The sequence below is a fragment of the Gymnoscopelus microlampas genome (assembly GCF_963454915.1).
Source record: "Gymnoscopelus microlampas genome assembly, chromosome: 7".
NCBI classification, from domain to species: Eukaryota; Metazoa; Chordata; class Actinopteri; order Myctophiformes; family Myctophidae; genus Gymnoscopelus; species Gymnoscopelus microlampas.
The window spans coordinates 34,380,294-34,405,806 of record NC_139944.1 but is presented as its reverse complement, the minus strand read 5'-3'; the positions used below and the strand labels follow the sequence as shown (position 1 = coordinate 34,405,806).

General features: G+C 42.0%; 1 protein-coding gene across 2 annotated transcripts in view; it reads left to right on the top strand.

The window, feature by feature from the left end:
* Positions 1 to 730: 730 nt before the first annotated feature.
* The window catches only part of rap1gapb (RAP1 GTPase activating protein b), a 111,347-nt gene continuing 86,564 nt past the window's right edge, over positions 731 to 25,513 (top strand). For both annotated transcript variants that reach the window (XM_084062089.1, XM_084062087.1), the window contains exons 1-2: positions 731 to 918; positions 13,250 to 13,291. In XM_084062089.1, the coding sequence (XP_083918215.1) occupies positions 875 to 918; positions 13,250 to 13,291 (86 nt within the window). In that variant the 5' untranslated portion in view covers positions 731 to 874. The remainder of the gene's footprint in view (positions 919 to 13,249; positions 13,292 to 25,513) is intronic.

Genomic DNA, 25,513 nt, shown 5'->3' with positions numbered 1-25,513 from the left:
GGTCACAATGGAGAGATGTAGAACAAGAGATGCAGGTGCGGGCAGGGTGTGCACCCCCAGGTGTGTTTGAGTCTAGGCAGGTACTACAGTATGTGCTCAAATTAGAGAAAACTGAGACCCAGATTGCTCTGTGATGGACATCCTCGGATAGCATCGGCCTTTCCTGCTCTATTTGGTATGGGGGGGTTGGGGGGGTCATTTAACCACTTAACCAAGCCTATTTTATCCTTTCCTTTTAAATGTTTTTTTTCTTTCTTAAAAAATAAAATAGAAAAGCAAAAATGTAAGCCAATCTACTAGCTCAGAACGTATCGCGCCGTGTTGTGAGCTTGTAGACCTTGTCGAAGTTTTCGACGAGGTGTGAGTTTGTAGATCTGTTATTTTAGGTGCGCGACAAAACCAGGCTTTACCTGTCGAGAGCAGTGGTGGGGAGTTGTGTCTTCTCCCTGACAGACTGAAGAAGAATAGGGTAACACTGTGTGTGTGTGTCTGTGTGTCTGTGTGTGTGTGGGGGGGGGGGGTTGCTTGTTACCAGGGCAACCTTTCAGTCACACAAACGGTAGGAGCTACTGAGTCAGGCCATAGACGGAGGGGGGAGGAGGGAGGGAGGGATGGAGGCAGGCCGTCAGTCAGAAAGGTGGAGGGCAGGGAGGGGTGTGTACACATTAAATGTACTCTGCCAAAACACAGACACTCATACTCACTCTGTCTAGAGGTTTAGAGACCAGGTCACCAGGAATAACCACACATACACAGAGAGCTGGTAGAGATTCTGGGAGAGGAACGTGTTGGAGTGTGTAAGTGCTGTGAACTTCACTGATATTCAGCCGTACGCTACGTGTGGGTAATCGTCCTCCACCCTTCAGCAGCCAGCATGCCTCAGAGGAAACGCAGTTACACTGTTGGAGCCTTCGGCGGGTAAGGATGATTGAAGGACAATAAAGTAGGGGTGGAACAGCTAATTGAACTAATCGATTAGATCCACTGTAAAACAAATAATCAATTTTCAATTTTAAAATGGCAAGGATGCCCAAATGTATATGTATTTGTCTATACGGAGCTCCATTTGAACAGATATAGTGCCGAGGATCCCCCTAAGAGAAGATTTTTCAAAAATATAGATAAATTGTAAGCTTGTAAATCGGCAATTTTTGAACAGCCAAAACATTTTATGGAGCATAAGTGTTTAAACTGTTCCTCATTTTTGCTGGGGATGCAAATGGAACCATTTGGTTCCAATTTGTACACTCTCAGGGTTAAATATACACTCACTTTACAATGTAGATTGGGGTCCCACAGAGATTTGAAAAATAAAACCAAATGCATCAAATGGGAGGTCCGTGGCCAAATGCATAGCAAACTGGGGGTCCTTGAAAATGAAAAAAGTTTGAGAAGAGGTTTAGAGTTCTCAAAGTGGGCTCCAGGGACTCAGGGTTCCTTTAGGCCGGTCTAAATTGACCCTTTCTGTGTGCAGTTTGCATATTCTGTGTCCCCTAGTGTAGGTACAGTACCCTCACAAAATCATGCAGTAATCCTGGTCTCTGTACTGCCTCCCCCTGGTCAGCCGGGGCGTCTGATGGAGGGGAAATGAACTGGTTGGAATAACCTGTTCCTTCCGAGCACTACGTCCAACCGGGGACCCCCCCCATCAGGTGATAAGAAGCGGCTTTTATAGCTCCTCATGCATTGAAGGAGGCAAGTTCTGGGCTCTCCCCAGGCTGGCAGAGAGAGAGAGAGAGTAGCGCCCAGGATTACATAGGCGAATTGGCACTGTGTGAAAAAAAATGGGTTACAAAATCGTGGGATAAAAATGTAATAAATTGACCCGGCGTACAAGTCAGTCTGTAACTCTGACAGTGTGCAAATGTGAACCAAATGGACCCGTTAGGGTCCATTTGGTTCACATTTGCACACTGTCAGAGTTAAAGGAGATACCATGACGTTGAAAAGTTTGAGAACCACTGGTTTAGAGCAGTCTGTCAGAAGTACTCCGCTGTGCACTGAGCAGCATGACTGTACAGTACCTGTCTGAGCTCGGTGTCTAGCCAGTGTCTGACAGGCATAGAGAGAGAGATAGAGAAAGGTGTGAGAGGTGACCCAGGGGAGTTGCACAGCTCCTAGCCGCCGCTACAACATCATTATCACACCTAGACGACATTGACAAGGTCACTTCCTGCCTGGCACTCTGCGCTGTCATTAGCGAGGAAGCTATACCAAACGCTGATGCGGTCAGCGGGGTGAAAGTCAAAGAGATAAAGAAAAAACTGTAGTGGTGGGAAAAGTACTCACATTTTTTTACTTAAGTAAAATTATCTATACTGCAATGTAGAAATAATGTAGTTATAAGTAAAAATCAAAACTTAAAAAAATGTACTACAAGTACAAAAGTATTGGCATCAAAATGTACTTAAAGTAACAAAAGTAAATGGACTCATTGTGCAGAATGTCCCATTTCGAGTTTTCAAATGTATTAAAATCTTTTGAAAATAGCAGATCTACAAGCTCACAATGCGCCGCATCGCGCCGCATTGTGAGCTTGTAGATCGGCTATTTTCAAATGGCCGAAATGTATAGGGCTGTAACGTATGTTTTGTAATAATAATCAAAATCTACAAAGTAACTAGTAATTAAAGTTTTCAAATAACTGTAGTGGAGTAAAAGTACAATATTTGCCTCTGAGATGTAGTGGAGTATAAGTAAAAGTGTTGGAAATTGGAAATACTCAAGTAAAGTACAAATACTTCAAAAGTGTACTTAAGTACAGTACTTGAGTACATGTACTTAGTTAATAGACAAAAGCAATACCATGAGATGACCTCTGTCCAGTGTGGTTGGCTCGATGGGATTGTTATTGAGTGTGCCTCATTAGTTCATGAATGTGGTTAACAACAATATCTAGTTAGGCTGTTTGCTGCTTGCTGGCATCAAAAATACTCCCTGCAATCCAAACAAATGCAAATATGTGTGGATATTGTCATGTTATTTTATGAGAGGAACTGTTTTTTTGTCAGTTGTTGTTGGTTAAAACTGTGAATTGCAGTTCACAGGAAGAAAAAAACATGTCATTCAACACCTGCTTTGTTTACTCTAAATCGACCCGTGAGCATTAGCTTGACAGACATGTCATTTATTCTGTTGAAACAATAAACAGGCTAATGGGGAAAGAGACACACATGTAGATATTTTAGTCAAATATCTGTGTATTCCATTTGTGACCGTTTTTCTTTTCCTTTGTATGGCAGTCACTGTGTGCAGTGCACCCTTGGAATGTGAGGGCTTCCTTCAATAGGACTGTTTTCTGTGAGAGCTCTGTGAGCTTGTGAGAGTCGGTGAAGCACTCAGTCATGCAATGTAAACGCCATCAGAATGCAGCAGACACTGAAATCACTTCTACAATAGTGTTTTGCAGTCCCTGGGCACTGCCTGCAAAACACTCTCCAGGGATGTACTCTGTCCATTCAGAGCATATCTTATCTTCTATACCAGTGGTTCCCAAAGACTGTGCCGGGACCAATTTTTGGCTTACGGACCCATTTTAAAATGATTATTTCTAAAGGTTTTGAAGAAAATACTTCGAACATTAAATGTTTGAATTTCAGAATTGTCAAAATTTAAATAAAAACCCCATTATAAAATATATATATATAAGAATGAGATAATAATATGTGATAATAGCCAATCTACAAGCTCACAACGTGTCACTATGTGACACGTTGTGAGCTTGTAGATCGGCTATTTTCACTATTAAATGGGGCATAAGTTCTTAATTAATTATGTATTTTTATATATTTGGGTACTGGGGAGACACCAAATTCATTCATTGAGTATCGAGCTGAAAACGTTTGGGAAACACTGCTCTATATGATTTTGAATGACCACATTTAGCTTATGGGGCAGGTGTGCTGTGTAGCAAATTGTGGAATTGCATGAGATTGCAAAAGATGAAAAATTGAAATGACTATAAACCAAACTGATGCAACTATGGGGGAACATTTAAATTACATTTCAGAAATAATGCTGTGCTAGTGAGTGAGGAGTTGCATAAAATGAATAGTTACAATGAGATTTATTCCGCCTGTGCCCTGAGCCAAGTATTTCCATTCCTTTGTTGTACCTTTTCCGACTACTTGTTCTGTGAGATCAAAGTTCATTGATTTGTCTTCTCCCTGGATCACATCTCTCATCTGATTTATTGGTGCGATCTGTAATTAAGTGCTTAGTTTCAGGATCACTGAGGTTTTGTGTGGCCATTTTGTAGTCATCCCATCAACAGTACTTCAGGAGGGGAAAAAGGAGATACATTGTAAATTGTGGAGTATGAAGTGCAAGAGTGTTTACTGCTGCTAAATATCGGTGGTTTTCTACTTTGATGCATATTTTAAGATGATTGTTTGCCATAATATCAGGACAGGAAGGTAATAGCAGAATCAGTACTGTATATGGTTTATGTATTAACTGCTTGAGCTGTTGTTTGGAATGAATGCATTTCTAACTATTGACAAATATGCAAGAACATTGAAGGCTTACGGGTCTTCTTTGGTGGATTGGCAGTATGCCGACGTCAGTACGCCATCTCATTGTGAAAGGAACAAGAGTGAAAGGAACAAGCATTAACACATTTACCACCAAGTTATTAATGTGTCAAATTTGTTGTTTTCTGTCATCTGTTCTCAAATGGCTAATTATCCAACAAAAGCATTGACAAATGGTCTTAGAAAGAGATTGGATAGAAGTCCCTGAAGGGAAATTAACATGTATGAATAACACAAATTGCTGAATGAGGAAAAAAACAAGCCTTGAACAACTGAATAATGTGTCTTTGTTCATGTCCTTGGTGAAATTGTTGTAGCATCAGAATTTTTACAAACAATTAGCAGATACTGTGGAATCTTTGCACAAAGACTTTTATTAATGGGACTAGAAATTACATCCTTATAGCAACAGTTGTATTATTGACTGAACAATAGCCTACATTCAGACCCACTAATTACGTGAAATAGGCAAAATTATTGTTTTGACAAAACCAGTGGAATAGGATGCTGGGTATTGGTTTGCTCAGAATGGTAGGTAGGGAATAGGGATTGTATTCATTATTCGTTTTTGCACACACACACACACACACACCACCATGAAGACAAACAGACAAGGTCATCGCCCCCTCACAATGGCCCTTACACAAACATGGGCTAAAAGACTTCTCTTGATGTGAGATGAGGTTTATGTTCTTAGACCTGAGGTTGTGATGGTAAACTTGAATGGAGCACCGTGGAGTAGGCTGCTTGCTTGATGATGTTTTGCGAGGCTTAACAATACCCCGTGAGCCTATTCCTTCCTGAAGAGCAGCTGTCAGCTTTGAAGGAAAAGATGATTGCCAGTCGCAAGTTTAGTGCAAGTCAAGCCAAGCACAAGTTTACGTGCACAAAACCTATTATAGTACTACTGTGCGGTGCACACCTGGTTTATATCATTTTCTCTTTTTATATCATTTTCACTGGGAACCGGCCTCTCTACTGGCCACTCTACCCCTGAGCTACTGGCGCTCCTGGGAGGATGAAAAGCATGCAGAGGAACACACTATTCCTCTCGTTTCTGCACCCCACACAACAGGCACCCTGACAACCTCTAGAAGTCCCTAGTGCAGCGACAGAGATGGCCCGCCCCGACCTTGGGCTATTTGGGTGATGTCTGGCTCCATAATGATTATGACGTGGCAAGGGCACAGCTCTCTCCAAGCTCTGCTGCAGCTTGTTTTGGCCATTCTCTTTTTATATATATATGTCTTTTGGGGCTTTTCTGCCTTTATTGATAGTAGTACAGTGAAGATAGGGAGAGAGAGAGATGGGGAGTGACACGCAGTAAAGGTCGTCGGGATTTGGGGCGGCCATAGCTGAGTGGTTAGTGAGCCCGCCTAGGGAGCCAGAGGCCCTGGTTGCCCCAGGTTCGATTCCAGGCCAGGTCAGCATATGTGTCGATGAAATGAAATTTGTCCCTGAGCAAGACTCTTAACCCCTAATTGCTCACAGGTTCTCATTGGAAACAAGACCGCAAGGACTTTCATGAATGACCTGTTAAAAGGAATTATCCTTATCCTTATATCCTTATCGGGATTCAAACTCGTGACGTTAGAGCCTATATGTATGCGCCTGGACCTCTAGGCCAGCAGGCGCCCTGTTGCTGGCCATTCTCAGGGATTCACAGGTGGCCCAGGACTGGTCAGGATATTGCACTCCATAAGGGTGGTGCAGCCGAGTGTGTCGAGCTCTGTAGAGAAAACATTGTGGTAGGACTGAAGTAGGTACGGCTTTTACCCTTTTGAGAAGCTTGCACAGCTCTCGGCATATAGGGTCTGCAGGTGGGTATACAGTAGGTATTAGGTACAGGAGCAGAAACAATGTCAGCTTTAAGTAGTGGCCGTGCCAGTCCGTGGCCGGTAGCTGGGGCATAGACAGACCCATCAGCTGGGAAAAGTAGCTCTGTATTTGTCCGCAGTCGTGATTGAACTGCTGATAAAAAGCTGTCCACGTCAAAAGCGCATTTCTTAATAAGTTAAACCAGGGGTCTTCAACGTTTTCAGGCCAAGGACCCCTTGGCTGAGAGCGAGATAAAGTAGGGACCCCCATTATATATTGTATAAAATATTATTTTTTTCATAGATTTCATAGGCAGCTTCATAGACTTGTTTCACAGCACAATCATGTTGGCATCACTTTTGTTAATGTATATTTCCAGACATGTAACCATGCATGCACTTAAACAATACTTAGTAAACCTGACCTTTCACTCTGTACTTAGTCTGCTCCCCCCCCCTTCATCAAACCACTTTGCTATTTTTGGCTAAAGTTCTCCTCAGAATAGTGATGCTTGGTTGAAGTGGTTAATGTAAAAATCACACAACGATTTGGCGGACCCCCTATAGTAGCTCTGAGGACCCCCTAGGGGTCCCGGACCCCCTGTTGAAGACCTCTTAGTTAAACCATTCTCAACTATTGAAAGCGCTCCGCTCAGCCATGAAAAGCGCTTTGCCCGCAGCGCCTTTTAAAAACGGCAGCTATGCGGACGCCTTATGGTAATCTCTCATAGGGTTTCATGTAAAAAGGTGGTGCCTGTTGTTTAAAACAACAGCTAGGGTGAACATAGCCTTAGCCTCTAGCCAAATGCTGCCAAAGCTGTCTGTGTCTTTTTTGTTTGTTTTTGTATTGTATCATTATGTTTTATGAGCTGAAAGAATTGTGACATTTCATGAGTCTTTTCATGTCACTCAAGGACAGATTGGCTATACTGTACATGGTAGTACTTCATATGCTGAACCATCACAATAACCCTTATTTATGAGGCCTGGCAGAGGAGGAGCACTGATCCCAGATCATTAAGGAGGTGCTCTTGCCTGTCCATCATTTTATGAGCGGTCACACAATTTCACCCATGTGTCCTACTTTGTGTTATAGAATATGGCAAGTTCACTTCTTTGTTTACCTCTTAAGGTGACTTGCATTTGCCCTAGGTGCCATGCTGTTTCCTATGCTCTTGTCAAATGAGTGTTTTTCTGATTAGACGGTCCAGCAAAAAGCAAATGCAAGACTTTTCCTTGTTTTCAGACATTCAGAGATAACATTTTAAACAATACTTCAGATTTTGCAGTTTTTAAGGAAGATCTTTCCTTTTTTTATATGATAATTTCTTTAATTAAAAAAAAAGTTCAAGTTTCTGGAAGTACAGTATGGTATCCAGAAAGTAAACCTGAATAAATAAATACTGTACATCTGAAGTACGAGCTAAGCCTTCCACTTTGCAGTGTATGCCTTTTAGCATGCCTGATTGTAACCTTTTGCCATTTGTGCATTCTTCTGTGAGCAAAACAAAACACAGCCCCCGTGGTATATGGAGGCATAGTTTGTTGTCATGTTGCTCTGTTTCCATCTCCTAACTGTTAACACCAAAACATAGAAGCAGCTCTTGTCAGCAGAAAGAGGAGAAGGAAGCGGGCTGCTGGCTGACAACCTTACTGTTTCCACTCTCAACACCGGGCAACAAACACAGCTCCAATGTCAAATAACTACTGACTGAACTGACATTGGAATTTCAAAACAAAATTGTAGTAAACAGAACACTATGAATACATTTCTAGTATCAACATAGTGGGTGTACTTTATCTTGTTGTCTGTCTTTGTGTTTTCGTGCTGTGCAAGGTAAATTATTTGTGAAATTGCAACACGTCTGGTTTATGACACTTGCATGTCTTACAGTTGCATTTTCTTACATCACCTCACGGGTTCACATAGTTCTTTTTTTTTTATCAACTTAAATGGAAGAGATGCAATGTGAGAGAAAGCGGGGGCAGACATAGATTTAGAGAGAGAGAGAGAGAGAGAGATAATAAGAGAGAACCACTTATGTGAGAGGGAGAGTAGATATTATGGGGATGTATGGCTACGAGCAGTGGTGGAAGAAGTACTCAGATGTTTTAGTAGCAATACCACAGTGTAGAAATACTCCATTATAAGTAAAATACCTGTAGTCATTAAGTGGATGTACATTTTCAAATGTACATTATCAAAATCTGCAACTAGTAACTAGTGTTTTCACATACCGTAAATTTCGGACTATAAGCCGCGACTTTTTTCCCATTTTTCGACCCTGCGGCTTATATAACGGTGCGGCTTATCTATGGATTTTTATAGCTAACGGCCACTAGGGGACCTCCTAAATCTAGGGATTTTACACCCACGGCTTATAGTCCAGTGCGGCTTATATATGTTCAAATCATTCAATTTAGCTCCTGCGGCTTATATTCAGGTGCGGCTTATAGTGCGAAAATTACGGTACTTGTAGTGGAGTCAAAAGTAAAATATTTGCCTCTTAGATATTATAGTGGAGTAGAAGTAAGATTGGAAATACCCAGGCAAAGTAAAAAATACCTCAAGATTTTTCTTAAGAACTGTTTTTGAGTACTTTTGTCCCTTTCCACCACTCAGCTGCACTCTGCCCCCCAGTGGTGTACCCACGCTACTGAATGTTGCACCAGCCATAGAGCCATTCCTCAACATTGACACAGATTGCATTGTATTGGATGTACTAATCCATCCAGAGCCCCCAGCCAGCAGGACTTTAAAACATAATAAAAATATAAAATAAAAACTCACAGTGAGTTTAGGCCATTAGAATGCATCCTGTGTACCGGATTCTTCTTGGGTAAATCTCAATTGGATCCTGATGTCCGCGCGTATCTCATCTGTCAACCTCAAAGATTCTGCATGACAAAAGGGACGGGGGAAGGGATCAATAAAGTACGCCATGGAATCAATGTCAACACATTCATATTGACTTGTAACTGCATGCAAATACATCCAGCACTTTAGGCATTCACAAAGGCTACATGCATAATGCATGACATATGTCCATGCCAAAGGCACATGCAGCAGTGTCTTAGACCTGGGATTAAAGGTGATTTCTGATATGCTGAAGGGAAATGATTGTAGGGATTAGAAAGACACTTTCCTTCTTAAGGTTTACAGTTCACTCAGACCGTCTGAGTGAGATGACACAGGACTGTCTGTGCGTAGAGTTTCAATGACAATGACACGTCTTTCAGCCTTTTGGGAGGGAAGGGCTAAGCAGTGATTAGCCGAGAAACTGATTGCCCACGGCGAAAGGTTTACTCGAGTCTGAGCCATTGATCTAGGGAGGAGAATTGTTGCCTGGCTTGATTGATATGCAGGTCAGAGTAAATGGTAAGGCAAGCGCCAGCCACCAATAGCCTCCCTCTTTCCCTCCTTCTCTGCGAACAACAGATCCAAAACAAACTTGTTTCGTCAATTTTACGCCTCCGTTTTCACTGCTTTAAATCACTCCTGTGACCTTTATGCCATTTAACCCATTAAGACCTGGAGAAGCATCTGTGTCACTTTTTGATTTGAGCTAAAAAAGCATTATTTTACACTTTGGCTATTCAAAAATAGCAGATATACAAGCTCATAGCGCCGCACCGAGTGCCACGCTACGAGCTTGTAGATCTGCTATTTTTGAAAAATTGAGAAAATTTGTGCAAATCTTTGAATTATATATATTTTTTAAAGCAAACATTTGTAAGTCTATATTCTTTGCTTCTGGGGGGTCCCTGGAACAACATATTTTGAGATGGGGGTCAGCGGCCAAATAAATATAATTTTGGGGGTCATTGACATGAAAAAGTTTGAGCACCACTGATATAGAAACATACGTTTTTTTCAGAATACTGTTGGGATTTAGAAGGCCCTCAGGTCTTCGTTAAAAAAAGAGAATGGCCAGCGACAAACCAGCTGCAGCATTCTAGCAGGTGCAGCAGAGCTTGGAGAGAGCTGTGCCCTTGCCACATCATAATCATCGTGGAGCCAGACATCACCCAAATAGCCCAAAGTCAGGGCGGGCGATCTCTGTCGCTGCACTAGGGACTTCTAGAGGTTGTCAGGGTGCCTGTAGTGTGGGGTGCAGAACCGAGAGGAATGGTGTGTTTTTGCGGCGGCAGTGGCTCAGGGGTGGAGTGGCCGGCAGAGCGGCCGGATGGCAACCTGCAAGGTTCCCAGTTCGATCCCGGGCTCCCCCAGAGTTAGTGTCGAAGTGTCCTTGAGCAAGACTTGCTCCCGATGAGCAGGTTGGTGCCTTTCATGGTTTCCTCTGCCATCAGTGTGTGAATGGGTGAATGTAATGCACAATCTATGTAAAGTGCTTTTGATAAAAGCGCTATTTAAATGCACCATTTACCATTTACACTATGAGTTCAATTAACATAATTGTTTGCAATTTGCTGTGCTCAGCGCAACTCTGTTCTTTCAGGTGCCGCTCTAGACTCTGGTCTGGAGCCAGCCTAGGCGTCATATTTTGACGCTTGGTTTGGTGCCATTGGCGTCCTCATGCTGATGCCAGAAGCGACCTGCAATTTTTTACTAGATTATATCGTTATGCAACGCTTAGAAGACAACGTGTCCATTGCACCGCTCGGCCGGCGCCTCACTTGGTGCTCGCCTTGTGGTTCAGTTCCCATGTCAACGACTTTGTATTCCATCGTCGTCAACATACTGTAGGAGGACACAAAAGGTTGCTTTTGTCGTCATGGCATATGGACACACCAAAGGTACCCTTCCCAAGCATCACTGTATGATGCTTTTCATGAGAACACGTTGCTGGAACTCTGCCTGAATGTCTGGGTGAGCAGCACATTTGCCAAATGACACCTTTTGTCGAGAAGCCAAAGCCAGGGTGTACCCAGCAATCAGAGGAGAGGAGAGGCACCAAGCAATTAGACTTTTGATTAAAGTAATTATTTTTAACAACTTTGTTTTTATTATGTGCTAATGCCTTTTATATAACGATGGTGTTATTGCTGTATTTTTTTAATTAATGAACTGCAAATCTGAGGAGCCCTGGCAAATGAGTTTCACCCTTCTTATACTGTGAAGTATTTTTGAGCTGTGAAAATGAATAAAATCTTTCTGATTCCTATCCAACATCAGGGTCCGGAGCTCTGCAGTGTTGCTAGCTCCACTTTCACGCCGCAGTATATGTCTTTGTAGGTGGTGCGCCTCCTTCCCCTCTTAGCCGTGCCTTGGGACGACTCGCAGAATCATAAAAAGATCATTAGAATCATAGTCAACCCAAACACAGACTGTTTCAGATGATGCCACATGGAAAGTGGCTCGGCAGCCATGAGGCCACTGGCATGAGATTGCTAAAGAGCTGCTTCGCCCCGGACAATAACAGCACAAGAACAAGCTGGCCAAAGCAAAGAACAATAAGCTTGGGAAACACTAATAACCAATATCCTGTTTGCTCTTTTTTTATTACAATTTTTTGTTTTATTTTTTTGCCTTTATTGGTTGTTAGTAAGTGGAGATGGACAGGAAACAGGGAGGGAGAGACATGCAGCAAAGATCGTTGGGAACGGGACTCGAACCCGCGATGCACTGTCAGGCTACATTGGAGCCTAGGTGCCCGGACCGATAGGACAGCGGTCCAGGCCTTTTTTGTTACTATTACTAATGCTACAATGTCTGAGGAGCCAAAGAAACAAATATTTAACACTTGTTTTACCCGTACACAAAACGTAACATTAAAGATCAACTTGTAACCAGGAGAAGAGTGACAGGGGACTGACGGATGAAAGGAGTATATGAGGACAAGGGACAGTGATGTCTTTATCTTCATTCTTTCATTGGTCCTTTGACATCTGTGGCAGTCAAGATGTTTAGAAACCGCAGCTTGTATTTGATCAAGCTAAAGGCTTTGCTTGTGAGAATGAGTGGCTCAGGTATCAGCTGGATATTCAGCTTAACAGCTTAAGATTGTGATCATCAGATATTTCAGTCTGAGTTTGTCAAGCAGGACATTTGAACTGTCTGCACTGATAAACAGGAACACCAAACAGAATTGCATTGCACTCCAACCCGTGCCCGAAGGCATTAAGCACATGGTGTCACAATTCTGGGCACATCATAATAGGTGAACATTCAGCAAAAATAGCCAAACATTTGGGGTAAAATGGCAGATCTACAAGCCGATAACGCGTTGCAACACAGCACCTTGTGAGCTTGTAGATTGGCAATTTTCAGCAAAGAGGTTTGGTGTAGAGGGAGAAATGAGGGGACCAAGGCCCCTGGGGGCCCCGGTGAACTGAACTATACAGGGGTTAAGTGACATGGGTCTTTTCATATCCTATATTAAAATTGGCTTAAGGGAGGACGCCGGCCGTTGTCGCGCTCATGTCACTGTGACTCAGCCATAGCCATATAAGGAGTCCCCAATGCAGCTACGTCCCAAATATGGAGTGTGTTGTCTAACCTCAATGTGTCGTCATGGCATCAGGCGCAAAAAAAATCACTCAGCTCCATATATGGGCACAAAAGGGGGCATGCCCATATACTGTATGGGCATTACAGGTATTAGGACAGATACAGAGATCTCCTTATATGGGTATATCAGTCGGTTTGGCGGTGCGAGGTGTGAGGGCCGCGTAGCGACCCGAACCTCTTGCACAGTATAATGTGAATGCTTAGTTGTATTTAAAAAAAAGTTATTTGGTACAATGTAATACTGATTGCATGTTTTTGTCACATTGGTGTCACCTCTAATTTCCTTGTCAGAGTACAAATTAGCACCTGGTTCTATTTGGGACTACATTAACACACTGAGGGTCAAATTACTATGCACCCAGAAGCTACTGTGCAGCTGAGGTGAGAAGCATAACTAATTATCCATGGTCTCTTTTCTCTCTGCTTAGCATCGACGAGACTCTCTTCAGGACCAGATCCAGAAGCTTCCTGTGAGTAATTTTTTTCCCTCCTAAAATTCAACAAATTGAGCCTTGGGAAAACTTGATTTTATGCTCTTGTAGTGCTTCCAAATCACTCTTTTTCTCACTCCTTTTCTACTTTGTGTTTGAGACTAGGCTGAACAAGAACTGCTACTGAAAGTGTCTAAGCAGGAGGGCAGTATACTTCCTAAAGCCCTGAAGGAAGTTATGTTAACGTCGCAACGCGTTGTGAGCTTGTAGATCAGCTATTTTCTGCGAAGAGATTCGTCGTAGAGGGGGAAAAAGTGAGCACCAAGTACAGTGCCAATTGGAGTCTGTTTTACTAAGTATAGGTAGAGGGTCTACGTGGGTAATGCTGTGAAGATCTGTTTACATTCCCAGGTCATAAAAATCTATTGTAATTGGTTAAAAAAAAGGTGGAAGTCCCGTCCTATAGACACTTTCGGCTGTAGTACTTTTCCATGCTTTTCTGCTCCAGAGATGAGATAAGAACAAGGTTAGTTTGAGACAGAGGTCACAACACTTTTCCATTTCCATTTCCTCACCCTCGGTTATAAATGTGACCTTAACCTCATCTGAGTGCTGAATGCAACACATTTCCTCCATTCTGTGACCATCCATCCATCAAGATTTACACATAATACAGTATGTCAACATTTATGTTGTCTGTCTCTGTTCTGCTGTTTGGTGACAGACACATGTTGGACATGCGGGCACCGAGACAACGCGAAGAGTTTGGAGCGGCCAAAATGTGTGTGATAATAATCATGCACGAGTGAGTGAGTGAGCGAGCGTGCGTTGCTTCTCCTTTAATCCATTAAGACCTGAGGCTGATTCAACTAAATGTTTTTTGGAAAAAACCTATGTTGCTAAATCAGTGGTTCTCACACTTTTTCATGTCAAGGACCCCCAAAATGATATGTGTTTGGCCGCCGACCCCATCTCAAAATATTTTGTTCCAGGGACCCCCCAGAAGCAAAGATTTGAGTTACAAATGTTCACTTTAAACATTAAACAATTTTCTTTTTTTTTCAAAAATAGCAGATCTGCTATTTTTGAATAGCCAAAGTGTAAAATAATGCTTTTTTTTAGCTCAAATCTAACAATTACACAGATGCGTTCCCGGTCTTAATGGTTTAAAATGACTTCATCCTCTTTGTCCGCGATTCTGCTACAAGTGTTTCACTCATAAAACACACCTCCTTAAGCCCACTTAATCACGCTGTCTGCTGTCATACGACGACGTATAAACGAGCCATTACTTTCCTAAAGGGAACCTGCCCTATACTGCTATAATGGAATGGGACATCCACTTAGAGATCAGTAATGAAGATGAAGGAGCTTTTTACTAAAATGGTGCCCAGTTTGGCAGGTAGTCACCCTGCATGGAGGAGAGTGTGCGATGATGTAAATACAGGAACAGTAACAGATGGAGGGAAGACGGGGGGAGCAGGGGGTGTGCGCGGGTTGCCAATGAGCGTGTGGGGGGAGGTAGATGATGCCCCCGTGAACCATGGAGCAGCAAGGGGCCCTGGAAGGTTGGCCGTACCACATTGCATACGCAAGATATTAGGGATGTCCGATATTATCGGCCTCCCGATATTATCGGCCGATATTAGCATAAAAATTGATATCGGGAAAATATCGGTATCGGTTTTTGAAAAAAAAAAAAAAAATTTTTTTTTTTTTTTTTTTTTTTGCTTTATAAATAAGTTACAGGAGTTCTTACTGTATATGGTGTGTGTGATATGAAATTTGAGCTTACCCTAATCACAATAATCCCCGCATATATCGGTATCGGTTGATATCGGTATCGGTAATTAAGAGTTGGACAATATCGGTATATCGGTTATCGGTAAAAAAGCCAATATCGGACAACCCTACAAGATATCTATTCGTTTCAATTTGAACAGGTGGCCCGCCGCAACAGTATATACACAGAAAAATCCTCAGTGTTAACCCTTTAAGACCGGGAAAGCATCATTTGTGTCATTTTTAAGATTTCTTTGGGCTATAAAAAAATAGCAGATCTACAAAGCTTATAGCGCGGCACCGAGTGCCTCGCTATGAGCTTGTAGATCTGCTATTTTAGGAAAATCGTGAAAAATGTGTGCAAATCTTGGAATATATATTTTTCTAAAGTGAGCATTTGTAATGTTCCAGGGACCCCCCAGAAGCAAAGATTTGAGTTACAAATGACAGCTTAAAAGATATATAATTATCAAATATTTGCACAAATGTTCATGATTCTTTCAAAAATAGCAGATCTACAAGCTCGTAGCGGGGCACTCGGTGCCACGCTATGAGCTTGTACACAATTGTATCTGCAATTTTTTAATATAGCCAATGAAATCTTAAAATGACACACAAGATGCGTTCCCAGTCTTAAAGGGTTAAGGTATCCAGTTGTAACACTGAGTGGGTACATATTTAACCCTACGTTATTCCGTACACATCTGTACACACTCAGAGTTAAATGAACACTGAGGATTTGACTGTGTGAGCATTTGTAATGCTGCAAGGTATGACCATTACACACACTCCCATCTTCATTCATTCTGTGACCGAATAAGATTAGTTTAGCCTGCAGGATGAATACCTGATTGGATGGAAGTAATGTACATCATGTGTGGCGGTCATTGAAGTGTGTGTGTGCGTGTGTGTGTGCGTGTGCGTGTGCGTGTGCGTGTGCGTGCGTGCGTGTGTGTGTGTGTGTGTGTGTGCGCTTGTGTCTGCGTGTGTGTGTGTGTGCGTGCACTGCATTGGTCTGGTCCTGGGGTCTATAGTAATCCGTCCAGATTAGCAGATTGTAGGACAGAGATTGGAAGACATGAGGTAAAAGTGAAGGAACTGAACTATAATTGTGGTGGAGAGACTTATTCATCATGTAAACCGCTTAGATCAGGGTTTCCCCAAACGTTCGCGGTTCGAGACCCAAAAGAGAAAATTGGTGTCTCCCCGGGACCTGAACCTACAAAAATGAACACTTAAGTTCACATTGCATTATGAATGAATCACTTAAGACCTAATTTAAAAATGTTGAAAATAGTCGATAGTCGAAAATAATCATGAGCTTTTAGTTCTGCTAATTTCCCAATTTGTGAACATTTCTGAACATTTTTGTTTGTTTTAATTGTGACACATTTAAAAAAGAATACAATTTGACGAGGTAATGAAAAAATATTGTATTTATTTATTTATGTATTTCAGGAAAATTAAGAAAAACTATAGATTTACTTGCGACTCATAAAAACGGGTCTGCAACTCAAAATGTGTTGTGGGAACACTGGCTTAGATCACTGATATTTACACCTCACAGAAGATGAGGTGTGGAGCCTACCACCCAGGATAAGTGTGTGTGTGTGTGTGTGTGTGTGTGTGTGTGTGTGTGTGTGTGTGTGTGTGTGTGTGTGTGTGTGTGTGTGTGTGTGTGTGTGTGTGTGGGTTCAGTATTGAAAAGTCTTTTGCTTACAGGGGCTTATTATTTCCATTCTACGGGTCAGCACGCTTTGCAACGGAACAATCCTCCACTTTTCATGGCACATTATTTCTAACGAGGCTACAGGCATATAAAGCCAGTTCCATATCAGCCTGGAAAAGGACCAAGGTGAGAGGGTGTGTGAGGAGATGATAATTTGGTGGGGATCATCGGAGGGCAATGTTAAACTCTCATATTCCCAGTGCGTTTAATTAAGGTTGGATGGAGGCTCCTTAAAACAGGTTGGTAGTGTATGCTAATGTGGCCTCATTAGCAGCCAACGGGAGTTGCCATGGAGGTCCGTGTGTTACAGGGCTGTCTGTTAACTCTTTGACTGCCAGATCAATAGTGTAATAGTGAACCACTGCTGCCAGCAAAAACATCGATTTTACTGTAAAAATCATGGAATATTATCCGCGACTGCCGTCTAGTCCGCTCACGGTCCTCCATTCAAGAGCTATGGCCGTTTCAATGAGGCTTGTTTTGCCGTAAAGCAGGAGGAACGGAGATCTAGCAGAGATATGGCCATTTCACTGCAGGAAAAAGACAGGAAGTGAACAAGCTTTTATTTTTTCAAATTACTTCATTTCCGGGTCTGTCGTCATCAGGCAGTGAAAGCATCATCCATAGGATAGGTAACAGCGCCATCTAGTGGAAAACCACTGAAAACAAATTATCGTCCAAACTCGTCCGTGGCAAGGTGAGCCTTGGCAGAATTGGACGGGAATTCCCGTTCATGACAATGAAAGAGTTAAGCACGTTCATTCTTCGTCGCACGACGGTGTCGCGCGTCAAAAATGGCCCACCGACAGTACAGCTCACAACGCGTTGCGTCCGCACCGCGTTGTGAGCTTGTAGGTCTGCTATTTTTGCCGCGCGACACTGTCGGGCGACGGAGCATAACATTTGGCTTTGCACACAGTACTCTCACTGAGTCACGTTCCGCCAACTTTGTATTCTGTCAGCCTCTACCTGCAGACAGATATTTAGCCACCTCTTGAATCATTTACCACTTAAAGCCTATACTTTACTGACCAGGTTCCCCCATGGGGTCTACTCTATAGTATACTTGGTCCTCTCCTACATGAAATGTCTTTGTTGAAAATAGCTGACGTTATGTGATGCATTGCAAGCTTGTAGATGGACTATTTTCGCTGAATGTTCGTTCGCCTATTATAACATGCCCAAATGACTATTTTTGACAATATGACATACCCAAAATAGGGATAATTTAAGCATAAAGAGAATTCTCTTGAATCATTTATCTTAATGGCGTAACTGCCTCCTTTTCATTCATAGGCAAACGAGGTGAAATGTAATATCATGAAGTACAACATGACACGAATACAAATTATATTTGGCTGTTTCTGAGCAATTTTCATGGCTTCCTGAGGGGTTTAGAATCACTTAACGACTTATATTAGGAAATGGCTTGGTCCTTATGGCAGGGGATGTCTCATCTCTATTAAACAGACTGTCACACTGCCAGCATGTAAGAAAACAGCTGCTGCAGTCCACATGGAGCATGGATTGGGTCATTTAAAGAAGGACATTGTTAAAGCAGTACTTCACCCATCATTTGCTCACCCTGTGATGGCTTGAATACAAGGAGAATCATTTCCGTTATATATATATGTACATGTATAGCATTACTTTACGGTGAATGAAGAATCCAAAAAATACAAACATACTTGACTAATTGAAGTAAAATTGGGGCCAAGATTAACAACAGCAAAACTGTTAGATATCTTTAGGAACTCCAAAAAAACGCTCGCAGTGTAATCCCAAATGTCCTGTATCGACTCGTATGTTGACACTTCCAAAAATAACGCTTAAATATTGTAGTTTTGAAACGACTTCTGGAATGCACCTGGGCACCATACTGTAGGCTTCAACCGGAGCTACTGTAAGTTCACACACACACACACACACACACACACGCGTGTGGCCCAGGCATGTGCGTCATTCGTGCATGAGTAAATAATTTTTAAAAAGATATATTTTTGGGGTGAAGTACTCCTTTAAGCCTTGTCTGCTGTATACACTGTAGTTCTTGCTTGCCAACAAGAAGTTATTTTCAAACTAACAAGGCATCATGTGGCTTGATGCCTCTGGCTCAGAGTCAGAAAGACATCTTGCTCTGCGTCCTTGTATTGTGTGTGTGTGTGTGTGTGTGTGTGTGTGTGTGTGTGTGTGTGTGTGTGTGTGTGTGTGTGTGTGTGTGTGTGTGTGTGTGTGTGTGTGTGTGTGTGTGTGTGTGTGTGTGTGTGTGTGTGTGTGTGTGTGTGTGTGTGTGTGTGGGGCCATCAGGGTTGACCTGTACCTGTGTTCCCATGTGTTTGTGAAGACTTCTTTCAGTGTGTGATGTGTGTATGAGTGTGCATGTAAATATGGTTAGTTTTTTCTCTATTTGCATATTTTCCATTTCCTTGTTTATGGCCTTAACAGCTGCCAGATAGAAGGTTTTCCCAACCTAGAGTCATCTCAAACAAACAGTTTTCAGGGGGTGTTGTTGCTTATCTGCCATGATTCTTTTTGCCCTCCTCGGACATCTGCCGTCGTATAAATAGAAACTGTGGCGTCAGGGGTCTCCCTAGGGTACGCTCAGCTGAACTCACCACCTTCCTAAGGACTCGCAGGTCCCCAGAGTGGCTGTTTCCATACCGGTCCGTGACGCTCCCTCCCTGCCACTAAGCTCTGGGTCAGGGGTGGGCAACTTTGATGATGATCCACTCTCACTCCAGAGGGCCACATTGCATATACTGTCGGGCCATTCTATGTCATTGGTTCTCAAAGTGGGGTCCGGGGACCCCCAGGGGTCCTTGAGGGAGTTCCAGGGGGTCCCCAGCTGAATGATAGATTAGGCACCAAATGGACCCTTATGGGTCTGTAACTCTGAGAGTGTACAAATGGAACCAAATGGACCCTAACGGGTCCATTTGGTTCCATTTGTACACTCTCAGAGTTACATTGACAAAGATTTTACAATATAAATTGCGGTCCAAGTGATAGAAATGCCATTAAATGGGGGTCTGTAGCCCTAAATGCATGTCAAACTGGGCGTCCTTGAAATTAAAATGGTTCAGTATCACTGCTAGAGACGTAAAAAAATCTTCTCTTATGGGGGTCCCTGAGGCATATCTTTTGAAATGGGGGTCCGCGGGCTAATAAGTGTCAATTTGGGGGTCCTTGACATGAAAAAGTTTGAGAACCACTGTTCTGTCACACAAAAGTAGCAAAAATAAACGATTGTTTTGAGCTTGTAGATCTGCTATTTTTGCTATTTTTGAATTGGAATCATGATTTTTTTTTTTTGCTATTTTTGAATTGGAATCCTTAAATGTAACATTTGTATTTAATTTCAAATGCATTTAGTTATACTTATGTAAACTTTATGAACTTAATTACAAATACATTGGACATAAAAAAGACTTCAGAATTTGTATATTTTAATACTAGTCATTAAGCTACTAATATAGACTGAAGTAATTAAAGCGGGTAATGTTTGCAATTGTAACAGCTGAAATCAATAATACAGTATATCAGTATTCTGATATCAACCTGCGGGCCGCATTAAGTGAAGGTTGCCCATGTATGCTCTGGGTGGTGGTAGCAAAGTAGAAGAGGAAGTCTGTGGCGCCTTGAATTTCCTTAGCCTAGGCGCTGCCTCACCTTGCTCACTCTCTCTCCACTGTGTGCCCCATCGATCGACAGTGGCCTTGCAAAAATCCACCATCATTTCCCCCGCTTTGGGATAGAGGCAATTTTCCCGGTAACTACCTCCTCCAGGTACAGTAGGCCCCCCTCCTCCTCCTCGTTTGAAATCGAGGTGCAGCAGAAATCGTGTGTGTGTGTGTGTGTGTGTGTGTGTGTGTGTGTGTGTGTATGTGTGTGGGGAACCCTGTCACCTGTTTGTTAGAGCAGCCTCTTATCCACACAAGGTTAAGGGAGTAGCACTTGAACGTGGTGTGTGTGAAAACGCAATTAACGGCGCCAGAAATGGCTCTAACAGCACACCGTTCCCAATTAAACGCTCATTACGGTGATTGCTCTCGATAATGGCTAGTGCTTATCCTACTCGATGTTTCCTGCCTTGTTGGAGTGAAGAGACCATCGGTACTGTAAATGCTGAGACATTTCATTCACTACTAGTCGTTATTTCAGATGTTGACGCGTTAGGGATGTAGAAGAATGATGTGTCCTGAATGTGACTCCGTTCTGTCACTACCAGCCATAATACTGTAGTCCTCAAGCCTAAATTATTACCTTGCGGTGTCTCTCGAGAGAAAAGAGAAAATTGATGTGTGTGTGTGTGTCCTCGTGTTTGGCCTCAGAGAGAATGTGGATGAGGAAATTCTTTATGCCTTTTTGTTTGGAAGACAATTTGTGTGGTGTGTCTGCCTTTAATTGAATAGTACAATTCAGAGAAAGTGAAAAGAGTGGAAACGTGATGTGGCGTGGGTCCCAAGTAGGTTTTGGAACCATTTTGACAGCACAGTTTTATTTCGTTTTAGTCATAGTCTTTTGAATACAATTCTGTTTAGTTGTAGTCATATTTTAGTCACCTGAAATATTTTACTTTTAGTCTAGTTTTAGTTGACGAGATATCATAAGATTTTAGTCGACTAAATCTACAATTGATTTAGTCGACTGAAATGGATTTTCGGAGGGCCTTGATCGCGTCAAAATGATTTTCACTTTGCTGCATGCTGAAAATAGCCGATCTACAAGCTTGTAGATCAACTATTTTCGGTCTGTGACACCCGCGCGCATCCATGACTTGTCTTAGTTCTACTGGATCTCTTCTCTACTAGTCCCTCCCAAATATTTTAGTCTAGTTTTTATTCGTTGACGAGATTGTCCGTATATTTAGTCATAGTTTTTGTCATCGTAGCTTAGTTTTTATTTATTTTTTATTTCGTTTTATGAAAAAAGGTAGTCAATAGTTTTAGTCGACGAAATCAACACTGTTTGGAACCCAGGGTGTGGTTGTGTGAGGTCGATGAGTCATCAGTGTACCATTTGTACTGTCACCAATAACAGAACAGTGTAATAAACCACCGCTCATGCGTAACCTAAAACTTAAGTGAGGTACTGGAGCTGAAAACAATCAGAGTGAAAGCGGGAATGAAACAGCAGCCGCACACTGTCACCAATAACAAAAGGCTAATTTCCTCCCGTCGTTCATTATTATTTCATTATGCTAACTATGAAATTACATAATTACCCAATTAAACAATATACTTTTGTGATCAGCGACCCCTCTCAAAGGCTGTTGAGATGCATTTAGTATATTGTGTTTGTGTTCTCAGCTGGAAGTCTTGCAATCTTCTCCCCTGCGCTGTGCCTGGGCAGAAAGGACAGCCACGCAGTGGTGGGCAGCAACAAAGTACATTTACTTGAGTACTGTACTTCAGTAAATCCTGTTAGTATCTGCACTTTACTTGAGTATTTATATTTTTGGATAATTTTCACTCCACTACAGACAGATATTGTACTTTGAACTCCACAGCATTCTAGGAAGGGAACAAGTACCTTATGAATGAACCACGTAAGCCCTATTGCACAATGAAAATAGCAGATTTACAAGCATATGCTTTTGAATATTTAAGCATTTAAGTACTCCAGCGCTTTAACTCAAGTACAAATTTGACTGAGCAGCTTTCACTTGTAGTTGAGTAATATTCGACCAGGAATATCTGATACTTATCTATACTCAAATACCAGGGCCGAGTACTTTGTCCACCGCCGCTTCCGCACGACACGAGCAGCTGGGTCGTGATGAAGTGCTTAATAGAGTGAGGAAGAGCGGGGCCTCTAATTGGCCGTCTGCGCCTCATGAGGCTCCTCCGGTAATGGACACTCTCCATTCTAATGTACAAACCGGGGTCGTGAGGTGAAAGCAGAGAGGAGGAATAACAAGAGTGCCGTGTAGCTTGATGGGCAGATAAAGACATTTACACACACCTCCAGGGTTCACCGTGTGACACTCAACAGGACCTCCCACTGCATGCTTTGCAGAGAAGCATGCACTTAAATCAGGGGGTTTCAAACTCTTGAGGACATGGACCCCCAAATTAACATCCGTTTATAGGCCGTGGACCCGTAAGGAAAGGATTGTCAGATTTATTTTGTTTAAATTATGTGTAATAAAAAAAGTATGTTTCATAGTGGTGAAATAGAACACATTTATGTATATTCTTATAGAAATAATTACTAGGGGTGTGCCGATACACTAATTTCACGAAACTATACGATATTTGGCTCACGACATCGATACAATATCGATACGATACGATATATGGCACTTTTTTATTATGAAAATATATGGGGGGGGGGCAAATGCAAACAAATACGTCTTTGTTTTTGCATTATTATTGTTTGAAAAAAAATCAAGGGAAATTGGAAGTGATGAAACAAAAACAAAAATATTATCTGACAGATAAACTATCTGTGTTTATCTGTTTTCTTTCCTGATTGGATCAAACTTCACTAAAGAGCAAGAGAGATGGGGACTCCATAGCAATGATTACTATCAGAACATTGATCTTTAATGAATATGATGAATACATGGTGTCTATGCTTCAAAATGTGTTGTTCTTCTGGCATATCTGACATATGTATAATGACATACCTTACAATTATTTGCCCCTTAAACACAAGCTTTTATTGGGCGACTAACATCCGGATAATAATATTTTGGTCGAAGATCTAGTTTTACCCCCTAAATGGTTGTTATTAATTAGACCATTTAGTGGTTCTGGCTTATTACATCTTCTGTTCCTTTAAAAACTCCCATTTTCTAAACAGTATGAAGTCACCAAAATGGACATAATATGTCCATTATGGTCGTATAGGACCTATAGCACATAACAATGGGCATCATTTTGTACTATAGCACACAATGGACATCAAGCAACATGTCTTGATGTGAGCGCCTTAGCGAGTTTCCGTAAACGTTTATGAAAAATTTCAAAATAGTCATCCTGTGCAACCAACCATCCAAGATCCTTTATTTTTTACATTTGGAATATGGAACGTGTTCCAGGGCCGCCAGTTGAATATCACTGACACTACAGTATTTCCGCCAAAAGTTCGACCTACTGTATTATGCCTGTCAGGGTTCATGTGGTTCAGATGTGATTAGCTAAGTTTTACAGCGAGTAATGTAAGAAGACAACCACGTATGGGGTTAGGACAATGAGTGTGCAGTTTTTGAATCACATGGAGTTCTTGGAACAGTCAAGAGCAGTCAAGGACAGATGGCCAGCTTTTCAAAGAAGGCAGACAGTGAAGGTTGGCTACAGTGAGAGGTGTGTGCTCATGGAGGCTGTGAATCAGGAGTATACACTGCCGGAGCCGGAGAGGTACTTTAGAAGATGAGTGCTTCAGTTTAACCCGTTAAGACCGGGGAACGCATCTGTGTCGTTTTTAAGATTTCTTTTCGGCTATTCAAAAATAGCAGATCTACAAGCTCATAGCGCGGCACCGAGTGCCGCGCTACGAGCTTGTAGATCTGCTATTTTTGAAAAATCTTGAAACTTTGTGAAAATCTTTGAATATATATTTTAGTTCCAGGGACCCCCAGAAGCAAAGATTTGAGTTACAAATGTTCGCTTTTAAAAAATATATATATACAAAGATTTGTACAAATTTTCTCTTTTTTTTCAAAAATAGCAGATCTACAAGGCACTCGGTGCCGCGCTATGAGCTTGTAGATCTGCTATTTTTGAGTAGCCAAAGAAATCTAAAATGACAGAGACCGAATTTCCCCGGATTGAATGGGTTAAATCCATGCTGCACAGCAGTTGCCGAGGGAGGTTCTGGAACACTGGAGGCGCATGCACATTGCACGAGCGACACACACATACACACACACACACACACACACACACACACACAAAAATCTCTGTCCCTCACCCCCACAGAAACGCATGCACACACACACACACACACACACACACACACACACACACACACACACACACACACACACTTCACACAAAAACCCATTTTTTTTCCATTTGCAGTTGAGCTCCTCCTGCTCTGAAGCACTGCTCCACCTCCTCCTCTGCCCCTGAGCAGCAGTATGAAATATATCAGCTTCCGTGTTACTCCAGGGCTACTGGGATCATATATCCATATGTCTGTAGATACGATGACATGAAAGAGAGCCCTCCTCGTCCACGTTCCTACTCACCAGCTGGGAATCAATTACTGTACTATCCAGCTAGTTCTATTAACCCATTCAATACTGTGTCATTTTAGATTTTTAGCTATACAGTATAACCGTTATTTTATACTTTGGGATATTCAAAAATAGCAGATCTACAAGCTCATAGCACGGCACCGAGTGCCACGCCAAGAGCTTGTAGATCTGCAAAAACAAAATTTAAATTGTGAAAATGTGTGCAAATCTTTGAGTATATATGTTTTTTAAAGCAAACATTTTTAACTCAAATCTTTTTTTCTGGGGGATTCTACAAATGCCTTCTAAATCCTAAAAGTTTTTTTTGAAAAAAGGTATGTTGCTATATATCAGTGGTTCTCAAACCCAAAAGGATGTGTATTTGTCCACAGACCCCCCCCCCCCCCCCCTCATCTCAAAATAGTTTGTTCCAGGGACCCCCAGAAGCAAAGATTGGAGTTAAAAATGCATATAAATATTCAAAGATTTGCACACATTTTCATGATTTTTTTCCAAAAAATTGCAGATCTACAAGCTCGTATATCTGCTATTTTTTGAATAGCCA